General features: G+C 41.0%; 3 protein-coding genes across 3 annotated transcripts in view; 2 read left to right on the top strand and 1 right to left on the bottom strand.

Annotated features, from left to right (window-relative positions):
- The window catches only part of pag1 (phosphoprotein membrane anchor with glycosphingolipid microdomains 1), a 61296-nt gene extending 60282 nt beyond the window's left edge, over nt 1-1014 (bottom strand). Inside the window, exon 1 of the mRNA XM_026155477.1 lies at nt 957-1014. The gene's annotated coding sequence lies outside the window, so the exon portion shown is untranslated. The remainder of the gene's footprint in view (nt 1-956) is intronic.
- mrpl53 (mitochondrial ribosomal protein L53) lies at nt 1005-5072 on the top strand. Its single transcript, XM_026155480.1, has 3 exons — nt 1005-1167; nt 3398-3510; nt 4881-5072. The coding sequence occupies exons 1-3, from the start codon at nt 1073-1075 to the stop codon at nt 4997-4999; spliced, it is 327 nt and encodes a 108-aa protein (XP_026011265.1). The 5' UTR covers nt 1005-1072; the 3' UTR covers nt 5000-5072.
- Nucleotides 5073-9782: 4710 nt separating this feature from the next.
- On the top strand, nt 9783-11156 carry fabp4a (fatty acid binding protein 4a). Its single transcript, XM_026156964.1, has 4 exons — nt 9783-9943; nt 10108-10283; nt 10388-10489; nt 10866-11156. The coding sequence occupies exons 1-4, from the start codon at nt 9871-9873 to the stop codon at nt 10917-10919; spliced, it is 405 nt and encodes a 134-aa protein (XP_026012749.1). The 5' UTR covers nt 9783-9870; the 3' UTR covers nt 10920-11156.
- The last annotated feature ends 4025 nt before the right edge of the window (nt 11157-15181 follow it).

Raw genomic sequence — 15181 nt, 5'->3', positions numbered from 1 at the left:
CTTAATGTTTAAATTTAGAGCCCTCGTGCCTCTGCTGACTGTCACAGGCTGGGTCAGGCTGTCGCTCACAGGAAAGAGACTTGAGGCGTGTTAGAGCTGGGATAAACAGCACACACTCTGGCGTACTGATCTGAGAACAACACATTTGTTCTGCTCAGGCCCTGACACCAGGGGTGTCTATAAATAACCGGCTGCAGCGAGCAGAGGTCAAGAAAGGCCTTGATAAAGTTTAGATGAGGTAATTAGTATGTGCAAGGTTTCTTCTTCTTCTTTTTTAAGTCACAGGAAAACAAACTGTTCAATGAGAGGAATGTATCTGAACCCCAAAAATATTTTTAAGTATCACTCTTGAGAAGTATTAAAGGGGTCACGCCCAAAATGTGCCAAAAAAAAAAGTGTTAGATTGTCTATTTGAACAGTAGCACCTCCTTTATTGAATTATTTCCTCACAGACCCCCTTCTCCAACGTCCTGATGATTGCACGCCTGAAGGTGCCCCAGTCACTTTTCCTCTGAATTTGTCACTTTGATTGGGGATGTTGGTGTTTACATAACAGTCACTTTTTTGTATAAAAGCCGTGTCGCAACTTGTGTTGTTATCAGTGAACTGCTTCCACTGGTGAAGCTATCACTGGGAGTACTACAGCAATATTACACCAATAATTTACTCTGTCAAGTCACAGGAAATGCTGATATTAAACAGACAGTGCCTAACTAAGTAGACAATGTTACAAGTTAATGTCACAAGTTAATGCATAATATCCTAGAGGGGAAAACATTTGTTGGTGTGTCCCTGCTTTGCTTATAAATGATCTTATGAATGATTTTTTGATCTGTAGCAGAAGACTGCAAAGATAGGAAAACACCTGCTTTAATAACTATGAAGCTAAAAAAAATCATGATCACCTCCCATTCTTTATAAAGTAACAGCTCCATGTCGTGTTGAATAATAATTACCTTTGTATGGACCTGTTAGTGAGGCAGCTACTGGAATCCTTAATCCTGTGGCGCCCTCTCGTGGCCCATGTGAGAAACCCCATTCTGGCGAGGTTAGAGGTCATTAAATCGAAAACATGGCGGCTCCCAGCAAAGCGACCGTGGTATTGAAGGCTGTGAAGAAAATAACCGTTCAGTTTTGTCCGTTCGAGTCCAATGTCCGGTCCACACGGTAAGAAAGGCGCGTTTGACGCTGCTGTTGTGTCGGAGAGCCGTTCAGTGTGCCTGAAAGGCGGGTAACGGTCGTAATTTGACAATAAGGCTGTTGGCGACAGCCAGCAGCCGCCAACCGCAACGTCATTTCATGTTTTATGTAGCGTATAGCTCGTTGATGCTTGTCGGAATAGACTGTGGTTATGCTGGCTTTCATGCTTAGTAAAGACACCCTTAAAACATTCAACATTTGGTTAATGTTAGTTGAAGAAACCCTCCGTAAATTCATAGCAACACTATATGACATGCTGCACGAAGTCTCGTCTAAACTCTTTTAATGGAAGGTTTAAAAGTAAGTTTTGCTTGAAGTAATCTCAGCACTTACGTTTGTTTTGTTATCTAGATTGCACATGACATTATACGGTCATTATACACCGGCCACTTTATTATTGGGTAGTGATTTTCCACGTTTCCGTGTGTTTTTATGTTTCTCTGTGTTTATACTGTGCAAATGTCACTGCAGAAATTGAGAAATTCAGAGCATGCAATGTTTTCCCAACCTGCTGTGTGAATATTAGCCTCAGTTTCCTGTTGTTAGCTAACTTGAATCCCAGAGCGGTCTTCTGCTGCCAAAGTCCCACCGACTTCAAGCTTTGACACACTGTGTTCAGACATGCTCTTCTGCATCTGCATGGTGGTAATGAGTGGTTGTTTCATTTACTCTTGACTACCTGTTAGCTTGAAGCAGTGTTACCATTCTATTCTGATCTATGACCTCAAAAAGGCATTTTAACCCAGATGACTGCGGCTGGATATTTTCTCCCAGAGATGGTTGTGCGGGAAATTCCCAGCAGATCAGCAGTTTGCGAAGTACTCAGACCAGCTTGTCTGGCACCAATAACCATGCCATGCTCAAAGTCACTCGGTTGATGCTTGGTTTGAACTTCATCAGGCCGTCTTGACCACTTGTCTACACACCCAGTTTAGATACTTGTGTTAACAAGCATTTGAAGAGGTGTAACTATTAAAGTGGCCTTAGAGTGTACATTACTGCCTAAATCAACGGTTCACAAATATTTTGAGAAAATACACAAAATGTCAAAGCTAAAGGGAAATCTATATTACTGATGTTTAAACACTATTTTAATGTGTAGATTTCAAGCCTATTTCGTCTAACTTCAAAGCAGATTGCCGGTTTGGTGTCAACTTTACTTTGAATCTGTAGAGTAACTAGTGATTACTGCTGTAAAATCAGTGCAATGGAGCTAAGTGTGTCATACTCGATGTCCCCACTGTGGAAATACTCACATCTACTACAGCATCTCGAGGGTTGTTCAGTCTGACGTCACTAGCCGTGTCTGGGTCTAAACTGCAGGTCCATATATCAAACGATCACTGTGGCATTACTGAGAGTTGAAAAACTGTCTAAAGTCTTTCATCTTTAATAAAATGATCAGCGTTCTGCTCTACCAGGTGTAACAATTGAGTTTAACATCCAGGCATCCATGAAAACGGAATTTATGACATCTAACGGAGTTAGAAGTTAGCAGGGAGTTAGCTCGCTAGCTTCTATCTAAATACAATATAGCATGTCCTGACTGCGGGGTTTTGGAAACAAATTAAAACGTACAGCTCTGTTATCACTTCCAGCATAAATGAAGACAGAAAACTAAACAGCAGTGACGTTTGTAGGGTTACTGAAGTTGGGCTAGCTGGTATATAATGATGTGCTACGTGACCGCTAGCGACACAGCTATGTTATCATAATATAAACAAGCTAACTGTTTTTCCACTCGATAAAAGTTACCGTGAGTGTTCTCGGTGGTCAGGAACAAATGTAATCGCATGGCAGGATGCTGTAAAAGGACCAAACTTCAGCCAGGAGAACAACTGAGATAATCCATCCACAATACGAGGTTAGTCATTCATATACTGCTGCATGGGCTGGGCTGTAGTTACATCGTAAGGTTTTAAAAACTGAGCTTAAATAAATGATTAGCGGTAATAAAAGCCAAGGGAGGTCAACAGTGATCACTGACTGTTTTAGGAGCTTTTTGAGATCAAATAAGAGAAAATACAAAACATTAAACATGTTAACAACACAAAAGCCATATTAAACGCAGACTACTTTAGACCCGGAAGTAGGATTCGTCGCGTCATCACTGAACAACCGGATAAGAAATGTACTTAGTCACTTTAATGCGTTATAAGGTAAATCTAAAAAAGCTTTTCTTTTTCCTGTCCCACAGGGAGTTTCTGACCTTAGTGGGTTCAGAGAAGGCCAGAGCTACCAACATGAACTGTGAGGTGATACCAGTGGTGAAACATGACAAGTCTGAGCCCGTAGTGGATATCACTTATGGTAAGTATGACGTGAGCACATTAGAATGAGTGGGGGAGGCAGAGTTTGGTCCATGAGTTGTTTTTTTTTCTCTAGTTTTATCTTAGTACTCCACCACAGTGGATTTTAAATTAAACAATCAAGATGTCACTCGAGGGGTTTAACAAAATGATTGCATTAACTCTGTAGAAATTACAGGTATTTTTATACACAGTCCACTATTTTCACTTGTTGAAGAGGAATAAAATGTGATTTATGTAGTTTTATAGGTGGGGAGGCCTGCTAACTTGTTATTTCACGAGAACTTAAGGAGATCAATCTGGAGACGGTTGTTGAGCTGTCAGTATGAGGTCCAGTTACATGCTCATATCATTACAATTCAAGACTTCATGGGAGTGTTCTCATGGGTGGAGTTATTTTGGATGAGATCGTTGCCGTCGTTCCCTCAGCTGTCTGAAGTGATGTGTAGTTTCATAACTGGCTCGTCTAGCACTTATGAAATGTTAATAATGCCTACAAAAGTAGCTGTCTGACTTTTGTAACCTGCTGCTAAGACAGAATATGTCATTTTATACAGGTGTGTTCATTTTCTGTCAAGAACTTGTATTTGTGCATAAAGTCTTTCTCAATGTGGGGTTAAGGTGGTGTCCAATTCATACTGTCTCCACCACTCTCTCACAGTTTGAGCCTGGTGGCTCCATCTTATGCATCTTCCCTGTCAGGGAAGATTTTTTTTCATAGAAAAATTTGGCCATTCAGTTTTTTCAGAGATGTCAGCTGATCTCGGTTTGTGGTCAGAAATTGTTGCCTAACGTCAACCTGACCAGCTGAAGTAATCCCTGATCATAACGCCGCCCGCACAGAGTTTTACACTAGGCATCACTTCATCCATCTGTCTTCTTACCCTGATGCATCCATCACTCTGGAGCACCAAATCATAACTACAATCACCTCCAGGCACAACAATGATAAGGCAACTAAGACGTTCACTTTAACCTTTGACTCAAGACAGTCGTAACCTGTTTTAATTTTCTCTTTTTCTGGTTATGTTTTTAAAAAGCCCATTCCAGATATGTCACGGGAGCCAAAGATGATAAAAAAAAATATCTAAAAACTCAAAAATAGGATAAAGTCCTGGAAATGGTGCATATGTGCAGTTCATACACTCAGAAACATATGACCCAGTCTTGGAATTTCATACAATTAGCATCACTCACGCAGTGAGTCAGGCTTTTACAAAGCTGGAGATGTCTGCCACAGGTCAGCAGAGCCGCAGCGTGTCTTACTCGACTTTTGTGCAGAGTGAACTTTTGAACATTTCCTTTCTGTACTCCTTAAGCATGTTGTTCTTATGAGTCATCTCATTGTGTTTTTGTCCTTCTTTTCCGCAGTAGACGGAGAGAAGCTGCTGATGAAGGGAGCAAATTTGACCAGCAGTGAGATGCTGAGTGCTTTTCAATCCCGCTGCGTCGCCAAGGACCCGCAGGCAAAAGTTGGAGAGAAGAAATAATCATGAGCTTGGCAGATGTGTATTTATCTGTGAATATTGTTGAACATGTACAGTAAAACTATTCCATTTCATACACATGGTGTTGACTGGCTTTAATCTAAAATGTTGTGTTGGTTAAATATTTAATAGTCAAATTCTTTTGTGCCCTTTTAACTAAACAGTAAAAAATAAAGAGAACTGTATCGTTTTTGTCACTTGGCCAAATAGTTTCTCTCAGCTGGGTTATTTCCCAACAACATTCGCCGGATCAATTAAAATGCTTTAACTGCTAAAAAAAAAAAAGGTGCTGCGATCAGTACGGGGTCACGGTGTGTCCTTGCATAATGTGTCATTTTCCTGATAAAGGAGACCATTCCAGTGTTTGAGAGAGCGTCATGCAAGCTCCAACCTTTGACACAGCAAAGCTGTAATTTGGCACAGAGTTTTACATCCAGCCCATCTGAAAAGGAGAAAAAAGCCTTTCACCCAGTCACAGATAAGTGAAATCCCACCCTCTCACATAGTCAACCTCTGTCCCGTTACCATCTGTGACTTAATGTTTTATTAATGGATCATTATTGCATCCACACACTTATTTTTTGGCAGGTTTCCTGAAAAGAACTGTAACATAAATGACTTCAAATGACTTTTCTTTAACTGACAAGCAAAATGATGGTAGGAGACCAAATTTATTGTGACTGTGTGCAACTGTGTCGATCTCGTTGCCTTTGAAATTGTTGCTTCGAAGATGAGGACCGGGTCTCCGACCTCGCGGCGTCCCTTGCTGTCTAGTTGTTTCAAGACAGGCTGCCTCCGACCAGGAAACCTATGCAGTTGCCTGGTAATCAGTAAGCAGAGGTGCAGCATGATCAGGGACCAGCTGGTTGCTGCAACTATCTTAAATAGGTCACTGGGTGTGAAAAAACCAGTCAGTCACTGATTTTTTCTAATCACATTCAAGCCTGTAGTTGAAATTACACATTACAGTTTTGCCAGTCTTTAACAAGACAAGGATCCAAAGTGAATTTAACTGAAGTAAAGGTCATCACAATATCAACAGAGCCCCTGTTTGTATTTCCTCAAAATGAAATCAGTCAGCAAACTAATAATAAACTAAATTTGACTTAATGTTCACCTACAAAGGCCTAATAATAATAATACTATTGTGCTGGAGCCTTTCTCAGCTGTCACAGGGCAAGAAGGATGTGATGGATTTGAACTCAGGACCTTCTTGCGTTGAGAGCACAGTGTTAACCACCATGCTACTGTTATTTGTACCATGATACTGTCATGGTAAAAGTGTTGTTCCAGCAGATCCCAGGAACAACATCTTAGATCTCAGTCCAGAAGAGCGCAGTCCTAGGAACAGCAAAGATACTGCACAGGACCCTCAAACTCCGAGGCCTCTGGTAGACGACCTGAGCTTGAAGGATACTGCCTGCAGGGGGGAAAGGGGGATTAAGCCTAAAACTAGGAGGGCAATTTTTCACCTGTTAAGGCAAGGCAAGGCAAGGCAAGTTTATTTGTATAGCACAATTCAACAACAAGGTGATTCAAAGTGCTTTACAGAGACATTAGAAACAAGAACAAATAAAAAGCATGATTTAAAATTGAATAAAACAAGCAAATAAACTAACTAACTAATTAACAAACAAACAAACAACAGTATATAAAATCAAAACAGATAAAATCAGAACAGTAGATAAAATCAGTAGTTAAATGTAAGTTTTGAAATTTAAGCTTAAAGTGTGGATTTGGTGCTTTATTCAAATGCAGCTGAGAACAGGTGAGTCTTCAACCTGGATTTAAATAAACTGAGTGTTTCAGCTGATCTGAGGCTTTCTGGGAGTTTGTTCCAGATATAAGGAGCATAAAAGCTGAATGCAGCTTCTCCGTGTCTGGTTCTGACTCTGGGAACTGATAAAAGACCGGATCCAGATGACCTGAGGGATCTGGATGGTTCATACTGGGTCAGGAGGTCATTGATGTATTTTGGTCCTAAACCATTCAGAGCTTTATAGGCCAGCATCAGAACTTTAAAGTCTATCCTCTGACGGACAAGCAGCCAGTGTAAGGACCTCAGAGCTGGACTGATGTGGTCCACTTTTTTGGTCTTAGTGAGGACTCGAGCAGCAGAGTTCTCAATGAGCTGTAGTTGTCTGACTGATTTTTTTAGGTAGACCTGTAAAGATGCTGTTACAGTAATCAAGCCTACTAAAGATGAATGCATGGACTAGTTTTTCCAGGTCCTGTTGAGACATCAGATCTTTTATCCTTGATATATTCTTGAGGTGATAGTAAGCTGACTTTGTTATTGTCTTAATGTGTTTTTCTAAGTTTAGGTCTGCATCCATCACTACACCCAAATTTCTCACCTGGTTTGTGGTTTTTAGATGTATAGATTGAAGTTCTCTGGTGACCTGTAATCGTTTTTCTTTGGCGCCAAAGACTATTACCTCAGTTTTGTTTTTGTTTAGCTGGAGAAAATTGTGGCACAACCAGTCATTGATTTCCTCAATGCATTTACCAAGAGCCTGTACAGGGCCTCGGTCTCCTGGTGACATTGTGATATATATTTGTGTGTCATCTGCATAGCTGTGATAGTTTATTTTGTTGTTGTTTATAATCTGTGCCAGTGGGAGCATGTAGATGTTAAACAGAAGGGGTCCCAAGATGGAACCTTGGGGAACTCCACATGTGATACTTGTCTGCTCAGATGTGAAGTTACCTATTGATACAAAGTATTTCCTGTTTTCTACGTATGTTTTGAACCAGTTTAGTACAGTTCCTGAAAGACCTGTCCAGTTCTCCAGTCGTTTGAGTAATATGTTGTGGTCAACTGTATCAAATGCTGCACTGAGATCCAGTAAAACTAGGACTGACATTTTTCCACTGTCTGTATTCAGACATGTGTCATTAAACACTTTGGTCAGAGCGGTTTCAGTGCTGTGGTTCTGTCTAAAACCTGACTGGAAGGCATCGTAGCAATTATTCTGTTTTAAGAAGTAACTGAGCTGTTGAGAAACTGCTTTTTCAATGATCTTACTTAAAAACGGGAGATTTGAGATCGGCCTGTAGTTGTTCATTTGTGTCTTGTCAAGATTGTCCTTTTTCAGTATAGGTTTTATTACAGCAGTTTTTAGTGATTCTGGAAACACACCTGATAATAAAGAAAAGTTGATGATCTGTAACAGGTCTGACTCTAAAGTCTTTGAGACCTTTTTGAAAAAACTTGTTGGCAGGACATCTAAACAGCAGGAGGAGGAGTTCAGTTGACCTAAGATGTCCTCCAGGTCTTTGCTGTTAATAGGTTGAAACTGTTTCATGGTGTTTAAACAGTTTTTTGGTGGACACAGTACATATCCTGGATCTGCTGTTGATGTACCAATTGCTTGTCTAATTTTTTGGATTTTTTCAGTGAAGAATTTGGCAAAGTCATTGCAGGCCATGGTCGAATGAAGTTCAGCTGCCACTGACACAGGAGGGTTTGTTAGCCTGTCAACTGTAGAAAATAAGACCCGAGCATTATGGCTGTTTTTAGTGATGATGTCAGAGAAGTAGGACCTCCTTGCATTCCTCAGTTGTAAATTATAATTGTGAAGTTTCTCTTTATAAATGTCATAATGAACCTGGAGGTTTGTTTTTCTCCATCTGCGCTCAGCTTTCCTACACTCTCTTTTTTCATTTTTCACCAGTGTGGAGTTTCTCCATGGAGACTTTTTCCTTCCAGAGATAACCTTCACCTTAATGGGAGCAATAGTGTCCATTACATTTAACATGTTAGCATTGAAGCTATTGACGAGCTCATTGACTGACCCTCTGGGCAGGTCAGGTGTTAATGGGAAGACCTGGTTAAAAATTGCACTACTGTGTTCAGTTATACACCGTTTTGTGATCACTGTTGTTGATATATTTGTGTGGGCTGAGATTTTACTTTCAAAGAAAACACAGTAATGATCAGACAGGCCCACATCAGACACAGTAACCTTTGAAATGCTCAGGCCTTTGGAGATCAGTAGGTCAAGAGTGTGTCCTCTATTATGTGTGGCCTCTGTTACATGCTGAGTCAGCCCAAAGTTGCCCAGAGTGTTACTCAGGTCTTTAGTCCCTTTGTCCTGAGGGTTGTCCACATGAATGTTAAAATCCCCAGCAATAATTACACAGTCAAAATCAACACAGATCACAGACAGCAGTTCACTGAGGTCATTAAAAAAGTCTGTGCAGTATTTGGGAGGCCTGTAAACATTAAGAAACACAACTTTGGATGGGGCCTTCAGCTGTAAAGCCACATATTCAAAAGACTGAAAACTTCCAGGAGATAGCTGCTTACATTGAAATGATTCATTAAATAAGACAGCAACCCCTCCTCCTCTCCTGCTCGCCCTGACCTCACTAAGAGGAATGGCTTCTTATCAGCAGATCACTACAGAATGACGGCTCATAACCAAGCTGAAAACAAATATGTCAAATATGTCATTTTTGGCCTGTTTGGCCCGCCATATAAAGTGACATCTCTGGAACCAGAGAAACACTTGATATTAAACTGTAACAAAGAAAAATATTGTTTATTCTGTATAAAATTACCGTGTTTGAAGATTAATTTTGATAAATACACATGTAGCTTAGAATATAAAACTATTGCCACGACTATGTCACGGATTAAAATAAATAAATAAGTGGGTGAAAAGGGAAAAACTCACAAGAGGAGGGATTTCAACAATTCGTTATATGACGTTGCAGGCTGTGATTGGCTCCTATCGCGTTGCTGAAAAAAAGGACTGTCCCTTTAAAACGGCCACACTCTGCTCCCACACTGGAAGAGTGCTGAACCCAGAGTCGCTGCACACTTTGTTGTTGAGGATAAAGAGGAAAAAATTTTCAAGGATTGCAAAATGGTCGAGAAATTTGTTGGAACATGGAAGATGATTTCCAGCGACAATTTTGACGACTACATGAAAGCAATCGGTAAGAACGTCTGTGGTTGGAGCTAAATTTAGGGGGGGGGAAACATTTTAATCTTAATTGTAATTAATTTTATTGTCTCAAGTTTTCACAATAGTTTTTTTTAACGTTTTAATTAAAAAGCGTCTCTACATCTGACACATTTCCTGACACCTCGCGCTCTGCAGGTGTGGGATTTGCAACCCGGCAGGTGGGCAACCGGACCAAGCCCAATTTAATAGTGACGATGGACGACGAAGGGACTATATGCCTGAAGTCTCAGAGCACCTTCAAAACCACCGAAATCAAGTTCAAACTCAACGAACCTTTTGATGAGACGACCGCAGACGACAGAAAGACCAGGGTTAGAAAGACAGAACAAGCATTTACACAGCCTGACTTTTAGATGATTGATCATTGATTTAATCTGTGCTGGACGTGACCACTTGTCTGTTTTGTGCCCTGCAGACCGTGGTGACTCTGGAGAACGGCAAACTTGTGCAGAAACAGAGCTGGGATGGCAAAGAAACGAATATCGAGAGAGAGATCACAGATGGGAAATTGATAGCGGTGTGACTTTTTTTTTTTTTTTTTTTTTTTAAATCCTCAAACTATCTGTTTAGAAGTTCTGCGTAAAGTTATTTTACTTCCCCTGTTCTATATGTTATATAGTAGATTTAGTATGCTAATGTGTGTTAAAATGTACTGTTTATACTCAATGATCCTGTTAGGATGATAAGAAAAAGGGTATTTGTCTTAAAGTGAGGAGTTTTACAGGAAATAAAAACATCACAACATACCTGAGGAAGATTTATATAATTAAAATTTTTTTAATAAATAAGTCTGGCAGTGACTTCTTATATGATTGTATGCTCTGCTTGATGTTTGCCAGAGTTGATGCACATGCAGATTTCTTCTAATCACCTGACGTCTCCTTTCCACACAGAAATGCATCATGGGAGACGTGATCGCAGTGAGGACATACGTAAAGGAGGCATGATGGAGGGAGTTTTTCTCTTCTTTTTCAATTTTCAGCCCACTTGTTGGATGCACTGCTGGATGACAGGCTCAGTTCAATGAGCGCAATACCAAACTAAAGTACCGGCGTACTCTGCTTTTCTTATTCGCTGTGTTGATAAAAATCACTCTTCCGTGCCTGTGTTCTCCAACATGATGCATTTGGTTTCATTTGGACTTGTTGTGGTGATTTGAATAAAAATGAATGGGGAAAAAAAACTGTCGTGTGTGCCTCTGAGTTTGTCAAATGTTGGTCAGCAAGTGAGTTCGCCTTGTGCGTTTTGGATAATATCTTGATTTAATTGTGACCTACTTGAAAGCATTCATCCACTGGGCCGTGCTGAGGAATGTCTTAATAATTTTTTTTAAAAAGTGCTCTAATGGGAACATGCCTCCTAATCTGGCAGTCTGACTTTAATGGGATCCCATTCATGGTGATTACAGCAGTTATTCTACATGCAGTGGCTTCTTAAATCTGCGTCGCTTTATGTAGTTCTTTGTTCTTCTTAAGTTCTGAAGAGGAAAAACAAAGATTTGAACATACCACCCCCCACTTAAAGTTCAATCAGGAAGCAATCCTGCCTTTCTCATGATGTATAATGTGTGTTGGCAGGGACTCTTTGAGGCATGTGAACTCATTTTTAGAAGTATTGAGAGGTCCGTTGGGAACTAAAGCCCCTTTTCCGTTTTGGGAGGTTGAACATTTCCCATTGCACATGTACTGGCAGCTGTACATGAACATGGAGTACATGGAAAACACAAAACATTACGGGTCTTCCCAACAGGCGCTCCCACCCTTTGGCCACTTGTCAAGTTTTTGTATGTTGGGGAGATTGTTCGAGAGCCGACCGCCACTTTCCCATGACAGGAAAGGGAGACGATAGAACTGATTGGCTCTAATGGTCAAAACAGCTGAACCAGGTGGAACTGCAGCCCAGTGCTCTCGTTCCCTTCAGCCTGGACAATAGAACTGACAGCAGCCAAGGACGTACAGTGTCTGAACTTCTGGGAGACTGCCAAGAGAAGGGTAGTATCACAGTGGACAGCTAGCAAAGGTCAAGTGGAGTTGTGTTGGTGTGTTAAGAGCTTTTTTTAAACATTGTTTTCCTTTTTTAAAAAGAGGAAAGCATAAATCTACCAGAGCAACTGCAAAACAGCATCCAGCACGAGTCTGAATGAATTGTCTGAGGTTCAAATTTACACTTAACTTGTTTTCAGTACAGAAAAAAAAAGAAACTCTTCATCAAACAGCTTACATTGTATTGACATCAGGTTTCCTCTTAAGCCCCTCGGATCACTGTACAAGTCTTTTTGTTTGTGTTTTTGGACATTTGATAGCAAGCAAGTTTGTCAGGAAATTGATGCCTTTTGCTTTTGGGGGGAAACTCCCACTGGGTTTAAATCTGGGACTCTCCACCATTTGACCTTAGAACTGAAGAAGCTTCTCGGATAAGAGGTGAAACGTCTTCAAGCAACTTAAAGAAGTCCAGACGCTTTTCTTTCCAAGCTCCTTAGACTACGATGACCTGGATGACTGAGAACCTTCACAAACACGCCACTGAATTAAACCGGTTCTTTCAATTTATGAATTCATTTTTTAAAATGCAAGTTTTCACTGAAACATGTAGGGCTTCAGCTAGCTGCAACGGTTATTGTAAATATGGTGGAAGCACCATAAACAGGATAATATGTGCCTCGTACCTTCAAAACTAGAAGCAACAAAGGCCTAACGGGGAGTTTCAAATTACAAATGATGGATTTTATTTTGTCTTTGTTGAACATCATAAAAGAAGATCTGGGCTAAAAGAAAAAAAACATCAGATCTCTGTGGGTTTCCTGGACTGTCTGGCACGGACGGTAATGTGAAGAATGCCAGGAAGCAACTCTCCAGAAGTATAATTACATCTTTTGTCCATTTTGATAAATGAGGGTTTAGTGCAACAAAAATAGCCAACAACACAAATGACGCAACACAGTTAGACAGCAATAAATCCTTCAAAACATTCTTTCTTTTATTGTATTAGTGCGGACTGGTGGCACACTGGAGGAGTGCCACGCACTATTGTTGATTGCATTACGGTGTGCGGACTCGAGACGGGTCAAGTGAGTGGGCAGGAAGGCTAGAAAAAGTCTACATAGATGCTGGTACTTTATTTATGCCTTTTCGATTGGCTTTTTTGTAGCACTTTGCCTTATTGATCTTAAAATTGAGCTATCACTGTTTCAGACTTTCAACAGTAACCCAAACTTGCATCATCTTTGCTGTTATAAACAAAAAAAGCCTGACTGAATTCACCTGAGGAGTTGCTGCTTTTATATCCTCTTCATGTGAATACTATTTAAAGCGGTGCATTCTGTGAGAACATTATTAAAAAAGTGCGTTTTCAGAGTCAGAGAAGGCAGAACACATCTGCTATGGATTGACTTACAGGTGCACCGCTTGTTATCTGCACCATTTTTGTTTGGATAACTGCAGGAACTGGAGAGTGGATCTCCACCTCTTTGTTTTTATCTCTCGCATCTTTCCCCAAATGAAAATGAGAATCTCATTCTGCAACTCGACCCGGTGGAAGGTGTACGCAGATACAGACACAGTGCAGGCGTAAACATGAACTCAGTGAATGAAGCAGAGATTCCAGCTGACCATCTGAAATAATAGTGTTTCAGCCCACGGCCAAGCAGGACAGAAAGGGAGGTGTTCCACTGAAGAGGAAAGGTCCTGATCTCGCAGCTGCCTACTGCTGACAGAGGTGAACCTTGCAGCAACGCGGAGCAATTAGGAAACTGCTCAGGAAGGAGGAAGATAGTTGGAAGCCCACAGAGAGAGTGGACTGGCAGCGAAGGAAGTAAAGAAAAAGAACCTAAGGAAAAAGGTCAATGTGGCATATACTGTATGTCGTGTTGCTGAAAGTGACTCATGCACTAAACAAACACTGTGGCACTGCTTGTGTGTGTATGCTTCACCCAGTGTGCGCTCTCATACACGAGAGACAAAGGTAACTTGTTGACATTGGGGTTGTTTTGTGTTAAGAAAGATTGTCTTGGACTTTAAGAGAATGAACTCACATCCTCTGTATAACATCTGGAAAGCTCCACTTGACTTCTGACGCTGACACCCTTCCTGTGTCTGTCCTTCACTTTTAAACACAGCACTCTGAGACATAAACACCTTTTATGTCCAAGCAAACCCATGGGATCAAAGATACATGATATGGCCTACAGTATGAGTTCGTACTTGCTAAACGCGCTGATGTATAGGGATGCTGAGGCATGTGGAATCGCACGAAGTACGAGCTGCAATCTGCAAAACGGGGAGCAGATTCAGCTGCTTGTTTGTTTTCCTGTGTGTTTTAATATCTGAAGCAGTGTGAAGATAAGGAGGATTAGACAGATAACAGTTCTAAAAAAAGCAAAAGATCATTTTGTTTTCCTTTAATGTCTTTGCACGACTTCGATGTCTGAATTTAAGAGAAGAAATCAGCAACGAGAAAGAGGAAGTTCCAAGGAAAAGAAAGACAGGTGACCTGACTAAATGCCCCATCACCTCCAAAAGCCTTCTGTTCATTTCCCCATCACAAGCTGCACATCGAAAATAGAGGGACTGTTCCCTAATGAGCTTTTTTAAATGGCAAAGCATTTGACATTGACTTGTTTCATTCTGGCAGCTTTCTCGCTGCTGCTTCTTGTTGAGTCTGACTGCATTGTTTTCAGGAAACCTGAGGTAAAAACAGAATGAGCAGGCTATCTCTGTTGCACCTGGAGGGCGGGGATGGCCTTGAGGTCGACATCCACCTGCTTTTCAAGGGTAACTCCTGTGAACGGCGCCTCCTTGCTGGCTAAAAACCTTGACTACACGATCCCCTCCCTGTACATCTTCTCCATGGGATTTATATATGTAGCCTACACTGGCTTGTTTCCAGGGCAACCAAACAGCTGAGCAGAAATATGTCCGCTGAGGCCCCTCGGAGCTGTCGGGGAGGCTGGCTGCCATGCAACGAGGCTTTTTTTCCACTGAAACTCGCAAGCTCTGATTTCTTCAACAAGTGTGAGAATGTTATGCAAGCTGTTCTGTCTAGGCGCGCAGGCTATCATCTCTCCAGAGACTGCGGCAGAGACGCTTGGATTAAACTCAAAAATCTTTAAAATACCAGATCTTTTCACACAGCATGTCTTTGATTTTAATTCTGAATCTGACAATCATAAGGAGTTCATACTTTGTTATGTATGCCAGTTCAATCGCTCATT

Source organism: Astatotilapia calliptera, chromosome 22 (genome assembly GCF_900246225.1).
Source record: "Astatotilapia calliptera chromosome 22, fAstCal1.2, whole genome shotgun sequence".
NCBI lineage: Eukaryota > Metazoa > Chordata > Actinopteri > Cichliformes > Cichlidae > Astatotilapia > Astatotilapia calliptera.
This window is presented reverse-complemented; position numbering and strand designations above follow the sequence as displayed.